This window comes from Miniopterus natalensis, chromosome X (genome assembly GCF_054644295.1).
Source record: "Miniopterus natalensis isolate mMinNat1 chromosome X, mMinNat1.hap1, whole genome shotgun sequence".
Classification (NCBI taxonomy): Eukaryota; Metazoa; Chordata; class Mammalia; order Chiroptera; family Miniopteridae; genus Miniopterus; species Miniopterus natalensis.
The window spans coordinates 100,918,371-100,939,998 of record NC_142103.1 but is presented as its reverse complement, the minus strand read 5'-3'; the positions used below and the strand labels follow the sequence as shown (position 1 = coordinate 100,939,998).

Sequence of the window (21,628 nt, the reverse complement as noted above, 5' to 3'; positions counted from 1 at the left end):
ACTAACTGATGGATGATGAGGCACACAATTGTGGAGTGAGGCTTTCATATCCATTCCATGCTCCTTGCTTACTTTTGGACAGAAAAACGAAAGCTATGTTTCTGCAGAGACCAAAATGGTTTTATCTGCCACTGGCAGGCACCTTGTTAATAAAAAGTGTGTGTCATCTGTCTCAGGAAAAACCTGTTATCAACTGGGATAGGCTTCCTCACAACAATGCTACATTACTTATTATATCCCCTAATTTCATCTTTGATTATCATGGAAATGAATCTTTAAACTGTCATCTCAGCTCCTCTGCTTCATAAATTCTCTTATTGCTGTTTGCTCATTCGTGCACGTTTAAAATATATACAAACAAGAAAAGGCAAGGTTGTTGGGGGCTTTTGGCTATTGTTTGTTTTTTGAGGGGGTAGTAGGTTTGATGCAAGGATCGAACTAACTACCAGTTTCAAAATTGAAGTGCTATGCACTTAATGCCACTGAATTATACATTTAAAATGTTTAAAAGTCAATTTTCATTTATGTATATTTTATCATACTTTGAAAATAATTAATTGAAAACATGAAATTGCTCTGTTTAGGATGTAATGTTATTACAGTATTGCATACAGAAGAAATCTCATGTAAAAACCAGCAGCCTCAACCCCGGCATGCTGTTAAGCTGAAAACATGGAATTGCAGGTTTTGTCATGTAAAATGGTTGACTATCAGCAATTTCACAGTTCAACCTGCATATTCATAAGTAAAACCTCCATCATGAAGAATTACTACTGTTCAGTAACTGTCAGTAGACGGCAGGCCCATGAGAAATAACCTTCATTCACACGATGGCTTTTGATATTGGAGCCAGTGCGGCTACAGAATCGGTCCCGCGCCTGACAGTCCATAACTTTGGGGGAGGGAGGTCAATTACCATGCAGTGAGATGCCCTTAACCTAACAGCAGCTGAGCTGATTCTAGGGGTATCAAACTTGCAATCAGTCATTATCTAGGAAAAGATTAATTTTAGCTTCTATTTTTTGCCACTTTCTTACCCCAAACCCCTTCTTTCTGCCCCCCCCCCAAAAAACCCCCACCATTCCATATGTCAAAATCATGATATGTTCTAAGATTCCCTTTCAGGAACAGGACTATTATTAATTTCCTCTCCCAGATCTCCAAGTCATAAATAGCAGAAGACCCCTACCCCTTCCATCAGCACTAGGCAACAGAGCTGAATCCCTCTCTCAAGCTCCAACTTAAATGGCTATTACATGTCACAGCCAGGGCCCGATACACAGAAATAGCAGCCGTCTTCAATAAGAAAATGAGAGAATGTGAAGCGAATTTAGTATGCACGCTCCTCCAGTTCCTCCTCAGCATGAGCAGCAAACAATGCACCCCATGTCCCTGGACTGTAACACAACCGAAGTTATGACATTCCATTAATTAAAAAAGAGACAGCCTCCCCCGATCGAGCTCCGAAAGGTGACAAGCTGCTGACACCCTTCTATGAAACACCGCTTTCGGGAGGAAGATTTGGAACAGGAATGGATTGCAGAAAGGCTGCTGTTAATTTAACATCAGGAAAAAACCACCCGAACACAAGACCGTGCCGTAGGGATTCCTTCTGAGCTATTTTACAAGACACACAAAACTGGGCTCCCCCTCTAAGCACCCCCAGTGAAAAGCTTTAAACAGGCTATTGTCAGCGCTGGGTACCTTTTCTCTCTTGGCTTTGTTCAGTATTTTCCTCCGCTGCAGTTTCCATGGCTGGCTTCATACCATCCACCAAAAATGCTTTTCCTGCTCCCCCAGCACACTCTCCCCTCCTGTCCCCTGCCTCTGGCCTCCCCTCCGTCTTATTTACACTCGGGATTGAGAGGCTCTGTTCTTCCCTACAGCAGATCACAGTCCCTTCCAAGATGCAAGTGTCTCGTCAGCGTCGATTTCCTTCTGCCTACTGGTCCATGAAGACAGCTGCCAAGGAGCGGGCGGCCATCCGTCCCGGAGGGTCCCAGCTATAAAGCAGCCCTGTGCGCCCCGCTGTGCGCCGGCCGCGCCCCACCGGGCCCCTTCCTCCCGCTCCCCTGCGCGCGCCCCTCTTTCTCCTTGCCAGCGATGCCCAGCGACTGCTAACTAAGCCTCCCGGGGGGGAGACTCGTGACATCAGAGGAGGGCATGTGGGGAAGAGAAGAGCCCCCTCCTTCCACGTGACTCAGCGGGCTGGCCACGAAGAGTGTTCTCTCAGGAGAAAGCGTGTCTTCCAGAAGTGAACCCTTTCTTTTCCGTGGGGCATCACACCTGGTTTTATTTCATTTACCCCTGACCCTGGCAGACTGTAGTCAAAGGACTTGCCCAGAGTCTCTATTTTATTTGCTTTCTTTCAAATTTCTCTTGCACATAATCTCTAAGTATATGAGAAAAATACAACCCAAACATCATGGTTGTATAACAGCAGTGTAGCCATTTAGTATTAGAACCTGTTTCCTGGTCTCTGGCCAGCATATGTGATAGAAAAACTTTAGCTCAAGCCCAATTAATAAAGAGACACCTGTCCTTATTTTTAAATCATCGTGATATGCTACAAGTATATCTAGCTGACATTTTGGTAGCTTCTTGGAACGAAAATCAGAATAGAATGTTATTTCTTATTGCATGTAGTTATTTCTATATGGAGCTTTCTTCATTACAACCCCTGGTTCAAAGTGAAAAGGGTAGTTTCAGGAGCATTCTAATTGTTCAGCATAAAAGCTATTGCACCAATAATGATTTTGATTGCTGGTTTCTCGAGCCTTCTTGCATACCCTGATAGCAGTGGACCACTGTTTTCAATCTTCCCATCCAAGCATATAAGCCTTATCATGGTTGAGCCACATGTTTCCAAGCATCACTAATTTCCGCACTACGTTTTAAGCATTTGGTGCACCCATTTAACTTCATTTTCCCTATCAAAAAAGTTTATAGAAACTGAAGTAAAATACAGGATGAATACTGATAACCACAGGGCAAAAGGTTCCCTGACCAAGAACAGAGTCTGGGGGTTGGGGTGAGCACCCATCTTAAAAGCAAACATAAACACAAGTTAGAGACCACTCTCTCCAAAAACAAATCTCTCCTAAGTTTTGAGGGTTTCTTGATCAACACTCTAAAAAAATGTATAAGAGACGGAAGCAAAATCCTTTAACAACCTGATCTCTTAACAAATTAGGTCTAGATAAGCCCCAAAGCTTTCTACATTCAATACCTAAGGCCCTGTTACACCAAAAAAAGATTTTGAAAACCAGTTTAGCCTGTATCAACATTTTCTTTTAATTTTACATCTCATTTTTCACTTCAACCATTGTTATAGAAGACCACACCCACAATCAACTATTTCCTTAAATTATGGCCCCAGACAATTTTATGTCTTATGGCCATGAGATTGGCAAGCATGGCAGTCTAAAATTTCAGACTTTCAAACGGAGATTAATGGTGTAAATGTACCATAGCTTTATTTATTTATTTTTTTAATAATCTACTGATGGGCACTTGGGCTGCTTCCAAATCTTGGCTATTGTAAACAATGCTGCAATGAACACAAGGGTGAACACACAATACACTATACAGGTGATGTATTATAGAATTGTATACCTGAAACTTATATAATTTTATTAACCAATATCACCCCAATAAATTCACTAAATTTTTTTTAAAGATGAAAAAAAGAGAAGAGACAAACAAACAAAAACATATTCATTTGTGATGAACTACCTCCACAGGAAAACCTGATGATGTGTCCAAACAGGATGGTCTTAAACATTTCTGCAAAGACTACTTAGGTGCATTCAGTCAGAAAGATGGTAATTGTTACTCTGTGACAGGTCTGTTCTCCCTCAGCAGTTCAAGTGAGAATTAAAACCCAAACAAAATTCAATTCAGCACAAAAGGGGACAATTGTGATTAGCTCTATTATTGGTTTTTATTTTAAAAGTATCTAGCAAGATCAATTACAGGACTGCAGAATAGAATAATTTTTTGGCTATGACTTAAGGATATTATTTTAAAATGTTGGTAAAAGTGGGAAGGCAGAATATGGAATACATTCCAAATTTAAGGACAACTCTAGTTCTGTAGCACAATCTTGGAAATCAAAACCACGGGACAAAATGTTCACAAATTCTCCAATTGATACCTTTACCTACTTTCACCCTGAAAAACTCCATGTACCATTTTTGTATCATTTAATGTACCATGTACCATTAAATGTATCATTTTTGCCTTATTCACAACTTCATCATTTTCTTTTCATTAGGACAATGACATATGACAATTCTAAGAGTTACCACTGTAACTTTATAAACAGTCTCAATAGCATCCTGGATGTTTATGATAAACCATCTGAATCAGAAAATATAATAATAGAGAGATTTTACTAGCAAGAAAGAGTAGATATTTATAACACTTCTTAGGTATGCATCCACTTTTGGCCAGAAAAAATGGGATACTTAGAATGTGTAGGATGGGAAATGTCTCACAGAACTGAAAATAATTTATTGAGCCCCATGCATTAAGGCAATCTAACTGAAGGTAAGAATACTAATAAAAGCCAAAATAGGAATAACAAATATTGACACAAAATAGATGTATTAGATTGAACCATACAATGTTGCTAATACTAAGAACAGTTTCATACAGTTCAACTTAAATATCTGCATGTCTTCTGTAGAATTCCAGCCAATTAAGTAAATGTGCACAGAATAACCTTCCAAGTACTAATATCTACAATAAGCACAGACACACACAGATGGTGCTTGTCTTGGTGTAACACATAGACTAAGGAGACCCCACATGTTAACCAACCTGGAAGCTCTCTGAACCCCCATTCTTTGGGGTTTTATGGAGGTTTCAGTACAGGGGCACGACTAATTAAATCACTGGCCATTGGTGAATTGGTGATTGAACTCAATCTCCAGCCCCTCTCCCCTCCCTGGAGGTGGAGTTGGAGATGGGAGCACATTTTGGGCGTCATTGGTACCCAGCCCCCATAGTTAAGTTCCAAAAGCCACTTCATTAGCAAAACAAAAGACACCTTGTGCCCTCCATCACAGGAGATTACAGGGGTTTTAAGAGCTCCGTGACAGAAAAGGAGATGAAGATTCTTAATATAAATCACAACACCACAATGTCTAAGTATAGTAAATTTGCTTTATGTATCTTATATTTAGACATATATTTAGACATATAAGATACATAAAGCAATATGTGATCTAAATAATTGATGGAACTGTTGAACACAAGACCAAGGTGAGAGAATCCTGTGTATGCACTATGGACATCATCCTGGTTGATTGACTACTTCGTTCGTTCATTCATTCATTCATTCATTTTTTCAACCACGAATCATTAAGCACCGATTGCATGCTGAAAATTGAATCACTATTCCACATTATATGATTATGGTTGTTCAGTCAACTGGGAATTCATTGAGTTGCACAATCATTTACCTACATTTCCTTATCATAGTCACATATCTGTCAATAAAGTTTGTCAAATGTCTACTCCTTCCAAATTTCTGGAATTATATTTTAGGTTTCTTTTGGCCGTCAAATGACGCCTCAGTGGGGAGTCATTAATCACCAACAAGGGATGTTTCCATATTCCTTCAAACTAATTCCTCTGAAATTTTCACATTTCATAGAACATTTTTTCCCCAAAGTCCAGCCTCCCACTCGCTACCCAAGGACAGAGCCTCCTAGTGGTTCCAGGGGACAGGGCCTCATTCATCTTTCCATTCACGTCATTTACCATTTTTGGCATTGACTGCTTTCTGTCTGGATTATTTCTTTCCTCCTGTGATGGATGTTCCCCCCTTTCCAATGAGCCAGCATGTCCTCCAGATTCCTTAAGCTCCTTTATCTCTCTCCTGAGTAAGGAGCTAACACTGCATTCATGGAACACATCATGGTGACCACCTCCAACAAAGACAGGCAACTCAGAGCCAGTGGGTTTCCAGAGACCTATCCCTTCCACAATGTTTCTGGGGCATAAAGGCATTCACATGTCTCCACATAATTCACATACCCAGCATAACCCTTCCTCTTTGCCCTTCAAAGGAAATCAATACCCAGAGCAGCAACCCCTAAACTAAAGACAACCCCACTTCACATTCTAGTGTGAAAATCCTTCACCTGCTCGAATGGATAAATTTTAAATAAATTGTATTTTAAAAGAAATTGTTAAGTGACTACTATTCTCACATTACTTAAAATCAAAGATGTGCTCTGGCAGCAATTATCTGAGCCTTTGGAGAGAATAGAATTACAAATACTGCAAGAATTCTGAAACCTTACATTTAAAGCAGAAAAGATATTTGTTATATAAAGTAACAATAACATTCAAAATATTAAGACTCATGCTGTATTAAAAATGTGGCATAAATTTAAAAATACAGAAACTAGAAATATAGCATAGAGCCAGAAATTCAGAATGTGATTGTCTAGAATTGGGTCCTTTCCATAATTAGAAGTTTTATCAATTTGGCAAAGCTCTGTCTCCCACTACCAGAATAAAATTTCTTCTTAAACTTGATTTTAGAGAGAGAGAGAAAGGGGGAGAGGGGAGAAGGGGGGGGGAGACACTGATTTTTTGTTCCACTAATTTATGCATTCATTATTTCTTGTATGTGCCCTGAAGGGGGACTGAACCCCCAATCTTGGCATATTGGGACAATGCTTTCACCAACTGAGCTACCCGGCCAGGGCTGAAGTTTCTAGTTTTATATCCAGTGTGGGTTTTAGTATGTTTTCTTAAATTGATTTCAGAGAGAGAAAGAGAGAGGGAGATAGTGATAGAAACTTCAATGATGAGAGAGAATCATAGATCAGCTGCCTTCCGCACGCCCTCTACTGGGGATCGAGCCCACAACCTGAGCATGTGCCCTGACTGGGAATTGAACCGTGACCTCCTGGTTCACTGAGTCACACTGGCCGGGTCTAGTGTGGGTTTTTAATGCCTTTTGATGCCTTACACTTATTCCCTTTCTTGATATATTTCAATACCTCCTCTATATTTGTTATACTTTCCTTTCCAGGAAATGACACTGCATAAAACTAAGAGCTGAAATGACAAACCAAATTGGATAATGCATATGAAAACTTATAAATTGCATAGCTCTGTAAGTATAAGCCATCATCGTTAGTGTTTCTCTTTCATGACAGAGGTGGTTCCCAGGCACGCCACTGTCATGAAACTGGCTAATATCTGTAATGATGAGCACACAGAAACCTATGTTTGCCAATATCTTCCCAATCTAATCAGCTGCTCATTTAACAACAGGCCGTGTTCTCATTAGAAGCTACATGAGCCACCAAAATAGCAATTGTTGAATTTGGCAAAAGCAACTTGAGAGGTGATGAGCCTTTTGCTTCTGGCAAAAATACCACTAAACCTCATTTTCAAAAGGAGAACAAGAGGATACATTTGGCAGGAGCAGGCTGAGGCTTCATATGATGGAAACAGGTATGGCATGAAAAGTTTCAACATACCACGCAGGGAAATGGGCACACAGCCCAGGCAGCACTGTGGCATGAGGCAGACTGTGAATTTTCCTCACTGGTGTGGACCTCATCTATCTGTCCCAAAGTCAAGGCCAGAATTGATGCTTTTTTCCCATCTCTTAAACCAGTGATGTTCAACCTCAGAACTAGTGACACCTGGGCTGGATAATTTGTAGGTATGGGGGCTGTCTTGTGCATTGTAGGATGTTTAGCCACATCCCTGGTCTCTACTCACTGGATGCCAGTAGCTCCAACCTAGTTCTGACAACCAAAAATGTTTCCAGACATTGCCAAATGCCTCCTGGAGGGCAATATCACTCCCAGTTGAGAACTACTGTCTTAAATCTATCTTTTCTTCCTAAGTTTCCTCTGGCTATTGTGATACTTTGTCAGCCAATGGCTCTCAAGCCTAGCTGCACACTGGAATCATTTGTGAAACTTTGAAAATACTGATGCTTGGGCCCTATCCCCAGAGATGTGTGGTGGGCACAAGAGCTTTAAAACCTCCCCAGATAATCCCAATATGCAGCCATAATCAGAACTATTTTATAAGAATTATAGAGGGTAGTTTGATGGATGGATAGGAGACCAGAGATGCCAGAGTCAAGGTGACCACACCCAACTGGGGAAGAGGTGGAGACATCACACCCAGTTGAGGCAGAAATGACAAACCGAGCATCTAGTTGAGAGAGAGGAGCTTCAGAGTTTACTCTGAGATAGTTTATTCCAAGATGTCAGCTTGGATCCTTAAAAGGATGGTGAATCCTATAGGAAATACTTGGAAAGATCAGGCAATGTGTTAGTTTCCGAGGGCTACCATAAAGTACTACAAAACTGGGTGGCTTTAAACAACAGCAATTATTCTCTCACAGTTCTGGAAGCTAGAAGTCCAAAATAAAAGTTTCAGCAGGGCCTTGCTGCCTCTGAAAGCTCTAGGGGAGCATCTTTCCTTGCCTCTATCAGCTTCTAGTGGTTACCAGCAATCCTTGGTTTGTAGATACATGTCATTCCCCTTGTGTGTCCATGTCTCTTCTTCTAAGGACACCAGTTATACTGGACTAGGGCCCATCATAATTGAGTATGACTTTATCTTAACTTGTTTATATCTACAAACGCTCTATTTCCAAGTAAGGGCACATTCACAGGTACCAAATGTTAGGGCTTCAACATATTTTCCTGGGGGACACAATTTAACCCACAATGGGTGAGGAGAGTTAGTGCAAAAGACTATCAAGTTTGGAGGCCATGTGGACCATGTCTATGCAGCTACTCAGTCTGGGCAGAGTTTAGAAATGAAGACTTCAGTGTTACCAGCAGAGAGGAGCCGATTATCATCATGGGAGTGGGTGAGATGCCAAGGGAGCTGATATAGAGGAGGAAGCCTTGCTAGTGTCACCCAATTTGGGGGTCTCTAGTGAAAGAACTATTCTCAAAGAATGCAGAGGACATTGGGGAATATCTAGGACAAGGCCCTGTCAGACAGGAGGAAGGAATTTTGAGATGGAGGAGGTGGTTCACAGTCAAGGCAGCCAGAAGGCAAGGACTTGGCAAAGGCCACTGGAATGGAAAATTCCAATTTCCTTACCAGTATCAGAAGAAAGATTAGAATGGAACTCAGTTCATAGAGGTGCCTCTGAAGGACTGGGAAGTGAAGAAGAGGAAGAAGGGGCAGCCAACTTTCTAAAGAAATTTTACAGTGAGGGGAAAACAAGGAAAAGATTCAGGCAGATTGAGGAAAAGAGGGAACACAGTAAGGGAGAGAATTTCAAAATGTTCTATGCTGGAAAGAAGGCAGCGGTTGAAAGAGAAATTGAAGAAGATGCAAGTGAAGGTGACTAAATGACGAATGGAGATCACAGGAGACGTGGAGGGCCAGCTGTGGGTAGGAGGATGGAATGTGAAATGGAGGGAAAAGGAGAAGCTGATTCAAGATTTAAGGAAGTTCATCTTAGAAGAAGTGGTGGTGATAGGGAGGTTAAAAGAGCAACCTGCCTGGCCTTGACAGGGGTGCATGTGTTACCTCACTTAGTCCACATTACAGCCCTAAAGGGAGGTATTATCAGCCCCATTTTATGGGCAACATAACAGAAGACATGATGCTCTCGGTCTTAGTAAGGGAGGCAGCTTGCTTATGTTACCTCACTTAGTCCACATTACAGCTCTAAAGGGAGAGCTTGCTTGGGGGCCTGAGTTTTCAGAGGATCAGAGAGCCCATCGAAAACCCAGGGGATTAGAGACTAGAGGCAGAGTGAGGAAGACAAACAATACCCTCCTCACTTTATGTCTTACCATGTTGAGGGGAAGTGGACCCCAACAGGATGGAACCACACTTAAAACCAAAACAGAAACAAGGACCAGATGGTGGGTTTTTAAACTGGTTTTGATTAAGAAGGAAAGTTTGTACTTCCTGTGTACACAAGACATACATCAGGAGCTAGGCCGCTGATCCATGGACAACGTGCTTCCTGATTCATTATCACATCCCAGTGGGGAGCTAGGATCCCTCGTTAAGAGTGGCACACCATCAGTGAGTTCCTCGTGTGAGGGCTCCCAGTGATCTCATCCGCCAAGTGCACATCAGCCAATATTAACAAAGGCAGACCTTCCAAACCTGTTAGTTGTTGAAAAGGCAGCTACTGGGATCTCAGTCATGTCTTTGGAGCAGCCAGAAGCCGCGGCAGCTAGAGTAGTCTCTTAGAAAGAGACTCGACCTCACAGCTGGGCAAAACTGGGGTGCTCTGAGGGGGATTTCCCTTACCTCATCTGCCAAAACTCCAACTCACATGCCTCCCCAGTTCCCATTCCCTTCCTGAAAGGCACAGCCCAAAGCCTGCCTCCTTTAGAAGGCCTACTTGGGTAACTGCACCCATTTTCTTATTCTTCACATTCTAACCACTCCTCAGTCTGTCAGTTATAAATGCAAGAATCTCCAAATGACAGCTATCTACACCGGAAAGACATGTGCCTTTACCAGCTTCCCACACAAGTGGGAGACAGACTTGTGCCAACCTGGACCAGCCCGAACCTCCAATGTCGTTCCCCTAAAGGCGGCAAGCCTCAGTATCTTTGTCCTGCTTTGCTGAAGAAAGCTCAGAACAGCTCCTCCACAGCTTGCTCCATTCTCCCCAACATGCCAACCTGGAGCTCCCTGCACTCACCCTCCCAAACCTCTGTTAAAATACAGGCCACACACCGCCCCAACCGGGTAAGTTTCTTACATCTGTATTCTTGCCCACCATCCCTTCCAGCCCCGCTCCACAGTTTATCAACCTTATAATGCCATGTGGCCTTCCTGGGCCTCAGCTTCACCAACCAGTAAAAGGGCTCCCAACTTCCTTTATCAGCCTGTTGCCCAGCAGACATACTGCACATACAGCCTCAGCACAATGCCTCCTACAAGGACTTACAAAGTGCTATTATCTCTACCTTGTAAGTGCTCATGCTCCCATCATCATACAGGTCCAAGGGGGAGGTAGAGAGAGGAAGGAAGAGCTGGTCATTTTATATCTTTCCAGATCTTTCCCTGTCTCTGAGGGGTTCACTTCTGAACCCCTGTTTGGCCTGATTGAATTTCTAAGGGCATTCTCTACCCCCTCACCTCCCCCAGACCTCCATGAGGAGGTAAGGCTTGGATGTGATGAAGCTGCAAATAAATAAATGGAACTGATATGAAGAAGGCAATGGGATTAAATAAGATGTGCCTCCAAGGGCACTCTAACCAATTGTCAAAATTGGGTTCCTGGAATCTGGAGGATGTTGCTAACACATGGCTACTCAAGACCAAATTAGATTTGCCTCTGATTTTTATTTTATTTTTTTTAAAAAGCACATGGAACCCCACCCTTTGAAGGTCCTCAAGCTTGGTTTAATACTCTGATGTCATTGTCTTAAAATTCTTAATAATTTGATCTTTGAACTTGTGTTTTGCAAATGAAGTCCAACAGGACAATGGAGCATATGAACAGAGGAGCTGTGAGCTCCTTGCCACCTTATTTGCATATTGTATTCACAATGTCTGGGTGAACCCATGAGACATGGGAAGTTCAGAGAGATTCAAAGTTAATACAAGGTAAGCATGTTATGTCTACTACTGAGGAAGCACTGGCTCTGTCACTTGCCAATCATGAGGACTTGAGCAACTCATGCCTGAGCTTCCATTTCCCTATCTATAAAAAGCCTGGACAAGATGTTTTGTGAAGACTGTCTTGGATCTAAGGCCCACTGGGTCTTAGGTGATCTGTTTCATGGTTATAATGAATAAAAAACATCAGGTATGGAGCCCTGCAACCCCCATCTCTATCACCATTCCTACTGACCTAAGTCATCCTCTAACTGTGCAGGTCAAATGATTTTTTATCTGCTCTGACTGACTTCTGAACACCCTGGAATGGATGCCACTAGGCTCCTGGCATTCTTTGGAGCAACATGCCAGCACCTCTTTCTTTGGAAGTATGTGGCACAATTAACTTTTTCTCAGCTTTGATCTTACTAATCTGTGTTCTTTAAGCTCTTAAAGCGGTTACACTAAACTTACCTTCATATTGTCAAGAGCATAAAGAAAATGAAAACCGGTAAAACCATTAAAAAGATACCTTATAATAAAATTTAGACCTTGTTATCCACTTAGAAATATATTTTTAGAAACAAAATGGATAAAATAGTGCTACTGAATAGAATATACAAAAACTGAGTTTCACATTCTGTTTGTTTTTTCAAACAGAAATCTGGTAGAAAGAGAGTTTTAAGATTGGTTAAGATCTCTTCATGGGTTGAGGAGTATAAGTTTTAGTACAACTGAAACAATATATTTGTGTACCTTTACAATTAAAAAAATCGGCTATTATTAGGCTAGGATAGAAAGACTATGATATTTGTCAGCCCACGAACTGCCAGGGTAGATTGAGGTAATTTGAGTGAGCACATGGCTGTCACCTTCTTCTCCCTTTACTCTAGATGTGACCTTCCTGAAACTGCCTACTCAGATGAAGGACACTGAATATCCTGGACAAGCAGTCGTGCACCAAGTGATCCTGATAAACACACCAAAGTCTGGAAACCATCAATTTATAGGAGTATGATTATCCAACATTTAGCTTGACAGAATATTTGAGATTCACCAATACACAGCTTGACAGAGTAGTTGAAATTTACTTTCTGATGTTACAACACCTGCTCTTGCTAGTTCAGGAAAACCCTCAGGATTTGTAGGTAAATAATTCAAAAACCCTCAAATGAAAGTCTACAGAGAACCAGTGCCTTGTTGGGTCAGCTGCTGGGTGGGCCAAGGTTGGTATAAATATGAATTGCACAAAAAATGTGAGCTATTTCATTTAATCTACTGATGAGAATTTACACTAAAAAGAACAAAAATCCCACATACTTTTAAATACATTCATATTTATTCAAATGGAGTATTTTATTAAATTGCCTCTTCTGTTTATTTACTGGGATGGAAATTAGAAGTGGGATGAAGTAATTTAGGTCCTTTACTCCACTAAAATAGTCAGTGGGCTTTGAAAATTCAAACCATTAGGACAACTTGAAATAACCCTCCCGGCCAGGTCAGACACAAAATATCTTAGTATGTAGAAAAGGCAAACCAATGAAGAGTAAACCTTGACCATCTCACTGAAATCTACCGATAATATTTTGCATCCCTAATTCACACATGATGTCTTCATATTGGGAAATCTACAGATTCAGAGCATCTCAAAAGAAAAGGTAAAATCTGAAGAACAACCTCTGTATGGTCTCTGACCTCAGCAATGGACTTGGGAATGAGGCCAACCACCTGTTGGTATACATAGCCACATCTGTGACTTAAGTTGTGTTTGTCGTGACTAAATGGAAAAGTTGACACTTTTACTGGAATGTAAGTTTGTCTCCAGGCGCAAACAATGGATAGCAGAATCCTGAGAGAACTTTTGGGTGTGACTGCACACCTGCTACAGATAATCACTGTAAGGGTGGAGAGATGCTGGGAACTGAGACAAAAACTGTCCTAAATTTCTAAGGCAGAGAGGACAGCATTCTCTCTCATTGCTGAAAACACTCGAGAAGAGATTTTCCAACAGATTGTTCATGAATACTTCTAACAGGAAACTGATTTCTAGAAACCAGTCTAGGTTCTTGAGGAACAAGTAACACCAAACTAACTTGATTTCTTTTTCTATTTAAATATTTAATTTGTGAACTTATCATACTTAAATAAGAGTAAATTAGAAAAAAAATGCTTTTCCCCATAAACATTTTTTGAATCAATTTTATTCAAATTCGTCCCTTGCATCTTCAACATTGTTCATTCAACCAATCAGAATCTTTGTCGTCACTAGAGCTCCACGTGGAGTCACCTAACAGTTTCCCAGAGCCTGCTATCTTCGCTTCCTTCTGAGCTGTCTGACAACCATCACTTCTGAAAAGTCTGTGGAAGACGCTGAGATCTGCCCAGCAGACAGGTACCCACTCACAGGACTCATAGCTTTAGTTTCAGTTTCTCCTAAATTATATAATATTCATAATTTTTATATCAATGGCATACTGCATTGCTAAAGTGAATATACATTTTTAAAGATAGGATCACTAAACCAGGTGAATGTCATCTTCTAAGCTGACCTTGCAAGCCACTTCACAAAACCTTTCCCATATTTTTGGGACTAAGATAATGTAATGTCAGCAACAGGCCAGTACACTTTAAAACATTGTGTTCATTCTGTGTTTTCAACCAACCAACAATTAACTTAAGGTCTCTTATACACTCAAGTGGAATCAGAATGGTCTAATATGTTTTCCAAGTGGTTACTAAATGGTGGATGTCAATGCAGAGAGGAAGGTTTGTAGCGCTATGCCATGGAGATGGCAATGTCACCTAGGGCCCTGAGAGGGCAGGCCACTTATGTTCATTTTACCACCTAGGCATTTAAGGTGAAGTCAAGTCGCCTACAATTTCTTCACAGAAACTACAATGAGAAGAATTTTGTTCAGTTCTTCCCTGATTTTTCTGGCCCTGCTTAAAGTAAACTTTACGTGCACACAGAATTCTAAAAGCAGGAGGAAAAATTTTAAACCCTCTAGCTCTACTCTCCTTTTCCAGTCTGTAATCAGGAAAGACAGGACTAAAGATTCAGATTTCCTGACTGACAGCCAAATGTGCTCTTGTTTTCACCTGCTGCATAGTTTATTAAAGTAAATATTCCATTAGAATGAGGCCCAAATGCCAGATCTGCAATGCACACACTAGACACAGGTTATTCTCCTTAAACTATGCATCATATCTTTGCAAAAACACATTCATGTATTGTACAAAATACCTTTTAAAAGCTCAACCGTATTGAGCCAAGACAGAGTGTAATAGAGAAGACAACATAAATCTTTGGAAATCAATGTTTGTTAATGTCAACTTATCTTTTTAATGAAAAGCCACTGATAGGCCAGGTCATTGGATTAAGTGAGCTAATGCATGCCATGGGCTTTGCACAGGAGCTGGGAACACTCAATAAAAAGTAGCTGTTATGATTAATAGGTGAGACTGGAGTGGGGTTGGAAAGGCTTTTTCACAAAGGCAGTAAAGCTCCAGGATGGAGCTTTGTCAACCAGCTCTGGCCGGAACATAATGGATGGATAATGGTCACCTGCTCCACCCGCTCTCAGAGCAACCTAGGATTACTAGCAATCAGCTCCAGAGTTGAGTTCCCACTCATTGTCGCCTACTCAGGAAAGCGGAGCAAACTGCGAGGGAGAGACAGTGGTGTATGATGTGAACAGACGTGCACATTTATCAAAACAAAAAGGAAATCAGTGCACATCTCCCTGCTTCATCCTTAGTAACAGATAGGAATTTCTTACCAATTGTACCACATGAGTGTGATACATTCCACAGCTGAGAATGGGTGCTGTGCAGGAATATGAAATGCCTCTAAGCACTTAAAACGATAAAGCATTAAAAGAATTCAAGCTGTTGTTATACTGCCAAAGAGGAAATGCAATAACAGAGAAAAAGAAGGAAATTCTTGATTTGAGCTAATTCCTCAAGTCCCGAAGGTAAATATGAGTTTGTAGCTTCTTTTAAACAGTGCCTGCATGATCCTAGGGGTTGGAATATAAAGGATAAATTGAACACGGCACTAGGATATAAAATGAAACTCAAATATATTCAGAAAATTTGAACATGTTTATTTCTAATTAGCCATCCTAATAATTAGTTTGTTTAAAATGTCAAAAATCTTGTTTTGAGGGATTTGCTGTGTAACCTTTTCTGCTGCTCTGTCAGTTTCATGGGTGAAAGTGGCAGGTAATTTGTCATGTTCACACCAAATAGTTGATCAGTCAATGTGTTAATTATCCAGTATATTTACTCATTTTTAGAAAGTAATTTGATTATTTTCACTAATTACTGCCAACCTTAGTAGAAGATTCTAAATAAATGAGATATGAATTTTAAACATGTTGACCCCATACTTGTTTTAATATATTCAAGGGGGGAAAGGAAATTTTTTTACACAGTTTAACCTGCTCATGATTACTTTAATCATTGTGAATAAAAAGCAATTAGTGTATTTGCTGTAATGCATCCCAGTTAGGCTGCCCTAAATGTTCTCTAAAAGCTCTGCCTAAAGTTGTAACTGTTGAACTTTCAGCCAGAACATTTCTATTCCCTTCTCTGTGCCTTCCTCTTCCTCACCCATCAAAAATCTGGATCTCGTTATTTATATATTAAAAACAAATTGAGGCTCACAATAGGAAATACACAGAAGGTGACGAAGGCCAATTCTTCCCTTTTAAAATATCTCTAATTTACTGCTAGCAACACCTAAGACAAATTATAAATATTTCAAATCTTAATAACTTAGTTGTTTACCTGACACACGTTTATCAAGTGCCAGCCATGTGGCAGGGATAGGTGCTGGGCACTATGGCACTATGGAGTGGAGAAGGTTTTTCATTTGAGGAACTAAGGTGCTCTTGGGAGCAGAGGGACACCAACTTGCACTTCTGGTTCAGCAAATCTTTACCTGTCCACCGGTGTGGGGGTCACTGTCATGGTGGCTGGAGTCACAGAGTATTTCTCTCACCAGAATGTACACATCTGATTCATTCCTCGATGCAGGCCTAGCACCTGGCATAGGGCAACTGTTATGGGTGCTATTGACTGACCACCAAGAAAAATCTGGTGCTCAGCCTCCCTGAGCTCATATAACCCAGGGAGGATGGGGGAGCCATGGGGCAGGGATGGAGCAAAGTTCAAGGCGGGGGGCGAATGGCAGAGAAGGGCTAGGGCCTCAGGAGGCAAGGAAGGCTCCTCTCTGAATGGGGACCTGAAGGATAAAAAGCAAAGTTCACTTCCTGTGATCCTTTAAGGAATTTCAGTTTCTTTGAGAGTCTTAGACCACACTGCAAAAACTAGGAGTTTAAGATTTGACCCAACTTTATCAGGAAAGCAAGTCACTGAACTCCTCTGTGTCTCCAATCCTCCCTTGTACAGCTGGATAATATGTAGTCTATCCATTTGAAAGTGACAGGGAAGATTAAATGAGATGGTAGCAAAGTGGTGAGAACAGTTCCAGGCTACTATATTAAGTGTTAAATATATGGTAAGGTAGATAAAAGCCAGCCATTTTTATACAAGACTTTTTCCAAGTTGTAGCACCATTATCAGCAGTCAGCCTGAACGTGAACCACCAAGAACTCTAAGAGGGTTTTGTGCATCACTAAGTTTCAAATCAGGGGCAAGAAGTCTTGCTTTCGGGGTTTGCTTAACTACCAGTTTCATTCAACTTTTACATTTTTAGAGTGAAATGTTTAAGTGCATGATTACCGCTACATGTGAAAAATGCTCACCAAGGTTATGCACTAGCTTTCAGCTCCTGGACACAAGAACAGTGCAGCAGTTCACAGGTATGACAAAGATGACTCAGAAGCACATGGGAGACCTCACCCAGAATGATGTCGCTCTTAAATGCTGGGTTTCTGCCATCGGTTAAGGTTAAACAAATGAACAAACAAAACGTGTTAAACCATTGCTCTGTGATCTCTGCAAGTTTTCATGAGACAAGTCTTGGGCTTGCAACCAGTAGCAGTTGGCACTTTAGTCACTAAAATAGGTGGCTGATCGCTTATTCACTATTAGATCCTTGACCTGCTATGATTTTAATCAGAAAAATAAATTAATAGTAGCTATTTGGAACCTGTGGGTTTTTTTTTTTTTTAAATTATCTTTATTGCAGAAAGTATAACAGATGTCCCGTTTTTCCTCCCATTGACTCCCTCTACCCCACTCCCACCCCCTCCCCAGGCTTTCACCACACTATTGTCTGTGTCCATGGGTTTTGCATGTATGCATATAAGTTCTTTGGTTAATCTCTGCCCATCACCACCCAGCTGTGAAGGGAGTGGCAAGAAATATTCAAAGTGATGAAAATCAAGGACCTACAAAACCAAGATTACTGTACCCAGCAAAGCTATCATTTAGAATTGAAGGTCAGATAAAAAGCTTCACAGACAAGAAAAAGCTAAAGGAGTTCATCACATGGCCACCAAACCAGTATTACATGAAATGTTGAAGAGTCTTCTTTAAGAAGAAGCTAATGAAAAAAATAAATTGATGAACAAAATAGAGCCAGACACTGAAGCATACAACCTGTGATTCTTAATGCTAAAGCGTGCTGACCATGTTAGCAAACAGAGCCCAGACCTTTATTTAAGGTAGAAACAAATCCACAAAGTCTCAGTCAGTACCTGTGTGTATCCAGGCACGTGAGCTACTTCTTTGTGGAGGTGAATGAACCAGCTCTAACCCTAGTTTCTATCCAATGAAGTTCCGTGGGTGTAAATAACTTCCATTTCTACAGTGCAAAGACTTATCATGTTTTAACTTTTCTAAAAGAGAAACAAAGATGCAATGTTCAAAAAAAGTTTTAAGCACATTAGAGACCATTGCAATAACGACATCCTATATTTTTTGTTTCACACCTAAAGCACACTATAGTCCACCCTCTGTATCTGTGAGTTTTGCATCCCTGGGTTTTGCATTTGCAGATTCAACCAACTTCAGATCAAATATATTTGGAAAAAAATCTCAGAACGTTCCAAAAAGCAAAAGTTGAATTTGCCACGTGCTGAGCATTACACTGAATCCATGGGAATGAAGGGATTTGTAGGCATATCCTGCTGTAGTCTATACCCAAATACAGTCTATCCTCAGGGCACTGGTTCCAGGACCCTCCCCCCAACCAAAACCCCCAAATGCTTAAGTACGTTATATAAATGGGCATAGTATTTGTACATAACCTGTCGCACACCCTCCTGCATGCTTTAAATCATCTCTAGGTGACTTATAATACCTAATACAATGTAAATGCTGTATGAATAGTTGTTATACTGTATTGTTTAGGGATCAACTTTCTGGAATTTTTTCCTCTGAATATTTTTGATCTATGGTTGGTTGAATCCCAAAATGCAGAACCCATGAATATGGAGGGCCAACTGTATAGGTTCTATGCAAATACTTGAGCATCCTCAGATTTTGGCATCCACGAAGAGGTCCTGGAACCAATCCCCCAAGAACATCGAGGGACTACTGTACCATCATTATTTACTAAATACTCAACACAAACCTAGAATTCAATTATCATTCATTTTATAGCTTCCCATGGTGGTATAAAATTCACTTTCATGAACTATATAGAATACACTACAAGCATACATGACAAATATACAAATTGCCTCCAATGAGTCATGTGAAATTTCAATTTGGAAGTACTTTTGCAGGTCTTAATGGCTGTTTGGTAATGCATACATTATTCTTCAGTTATAAAATTCACACATTTAAAAGACTAACTAAGCTAAAATGTACCCATAAGGAATGAAATCAATGCACTTCCCTGCATGAAAGTCAGCCAGTCAGAGCAGGAAGGGAAATATGTTTCTCCTATAGCTGACTGTAAGATTCCACATCCAATACTGTCCTCTCATTGTATAGGAATCCTGGCTAAATTTGCCACATAAAAATTCAAGCTTAACGCATAAAAATTTAGCTACACATCTAATTATCCAAGGAGAGAACCAACTGAATAAGCCAAAGATTTGAGAAAAATAAACACAACCCAAATTTTATTAAACTGTGATAAGACAGGGCTTTGAAAGCACAATTGTGTAGATAACCATTCAATCATGGCCTTGGCATAATCAAGTTTTTGCTGCTATTTCAAAACACCGATTTCTTTTTTCTTGGCTATGCCTCTTCTAGGAGGAAGGCCCCCACCTCCACCCTGAGTCCTTGCATAATTTCCCTACCCTGACACATTTAATAATTTTAAGCACACAGCCTTTCTGCGAGGGGGTGTGTGGCCAGAGTCCCCTATAGAACGTGGCTATCTAGCACAGATGACAAGACAAGGTGCCTGGGGGGAGGGCAGAGCAAACCCATGAGAACCCACTCAGCTCTGGGCAGCCCACAGACTCGAGGGGCTTCACGGGTGACTGCAGTTGTCACCCTATTCATCTCCTTTCTCCCTGCACAATAGGGAGCCCAGAGCCCGAAAAAAGCTGCCTACTCTCTTTATCATCATTCATATCTCAGCTATGACAGGACGAAAAAAAGACTCAGAGGGGAAATGTGCCTCAAATTAGCATATTTCTCCCCTCCACACAATGAAGGCTTTTGAGCTTCAGCTTTTTAAAAGCAGGGGAGAAAGAGGAGGAGGGGAAAGCAAGGCTGCTCTTAGCAACAGTGTCTGAATGTAATGATTTGCCTCCCTCAAAGCGGCTTGTGTTTTTCAATTTTTTTAAAGCAAGCCTCCTCTCAGATGGCCTCCACACTTATTAGAAAATATTTATTGGGCCACTGTGTAATAAACATCCTCCCTCTTGTCATTAAATTGCAATTAAACTCTTTGATTAAAAAAATAATTACAAACCCTAAACTCTTCCTCCAATCCTGCAATGGAGCCCATGGAGCGTGACAGCTCCCTTGCTCCTGGAGAAATTAACAAAATGGAGAAATCCAGTTATTGTCACTACTCATTGAGGGAAGTCCTTAGAGGGGACACCTTTGCCATGTTTACTTATGCATTTCCAATCCAGTAATAAAAACAAGAAAAAAAAGGCTGAAAGGCAACATGGATGCTTCGAATACCCTGAGACTGACTATGGGGTGCAAGCCATGACTTGACGTCACCTTTCCTTTAGAGGCTGTCCCTGTCACAGTTGTCTTTGCTCAAGGAGAGTCCTAAAGCTGCAACAGGAGCAGGCTGACAAACCCAACTGGAACATTCGAAAGGTCAAAAAAAGCCATCCACCTACTAAATCTGTAAGGGGTCAGCAAAAGAAATTATTTGTGTTCCATTCTACTAAATATTAATTCTCCAAAAGATTGAGTCTCAATTCGAGGAGGAGAAATTAAGATTTCTGTGGCTCAGAATGAATTCTTCGAAAGGGCTCTGCCCTTTAGCAATAACTCAAGACCATCATTGGTACTTAAAATGACACCCTTCTTCACTCAAGCTCCAGTGCCTTAATCATGGCCCAGCACATTGGTTTTCAAGACCCTCAGGAAAGACAAGTCCAGGAGATTCAAAGTGTTGGAGCTCTCCCAAGGGCCACGATGGGGCCAGGGGTCAGCTAAGCTAAGCTTGGCTCTAGAAGGCGGCCCATGTACTCTTGCTTTCTCCCTTCCCAAAGGAAGAAGGCAGCTGAAAATGATGTTGGGCCATCTGTCTGCCTCCCAACCGTGCCCCTGCAGAACTAGCCTCCTGCCTTTATTAAATACCTAGACACAGCCCCCTCCCCCAGGCCCAGGTCCCCCTGACAGGGACCAACGTTCATCTTCATGTCTGTGATTTAACTTCTACCTCTCTGGACATCCATGTCTACATCTGTATAATGGTCATATTCCCATATCACCATATTGTTTGGAACAGTCATTCAAATTCTATAAAATCCCTCTACATACCATACTCATTCTCTCTCTCTCTAAAAAACATATTAGTTGGCTATGACTTCTCCACATTGGATTACTTACCGGGGTGGGGTGGGGGTGGTGGTGGTGGTGGTGGTGTGTGTGTGTGTGTGTGTGTGTGTGTGTAGGGAGGGAGGGGGAGAGAGAGAGAGAGATA

The 21,628-nt window shown here is 41.1% G+C and overlaps 1 protein-coding gene across 3 annotated transcripts in view; it reads right to left on the bottom strand.

Moving 5' to 3' along the window:
* Nucleotides 1-21,628, bottom strand: part of GPM6B (glycoprotein M6B) — a 126,582-nt gene that overhangs the window by 31,730 nt on the left and 73,224 nt on the right. For 2 of the 3 annotated variants that reach the window (XM_016202944.2, XM_016202946.2), the window contains exon 1: nucleotides 1,705-1,973. The exons of the other annotated variant lie outside the window; for it this stretch is intronic. In XM_016202944.2, coding sequence (XP_016058430.1) covers nucleotides 1,705-1,765 — 61 coding nt within the window. In that variant the 5' untranslated portion in view covers nucleotides 1,766-1,973. Of the gene's footprint in view, nucleotides 1-1,704; nucleotides 1,974-21,628 lie in introns of those variants that run through there. 3 annotated transcript variants of the gene reach the window in all.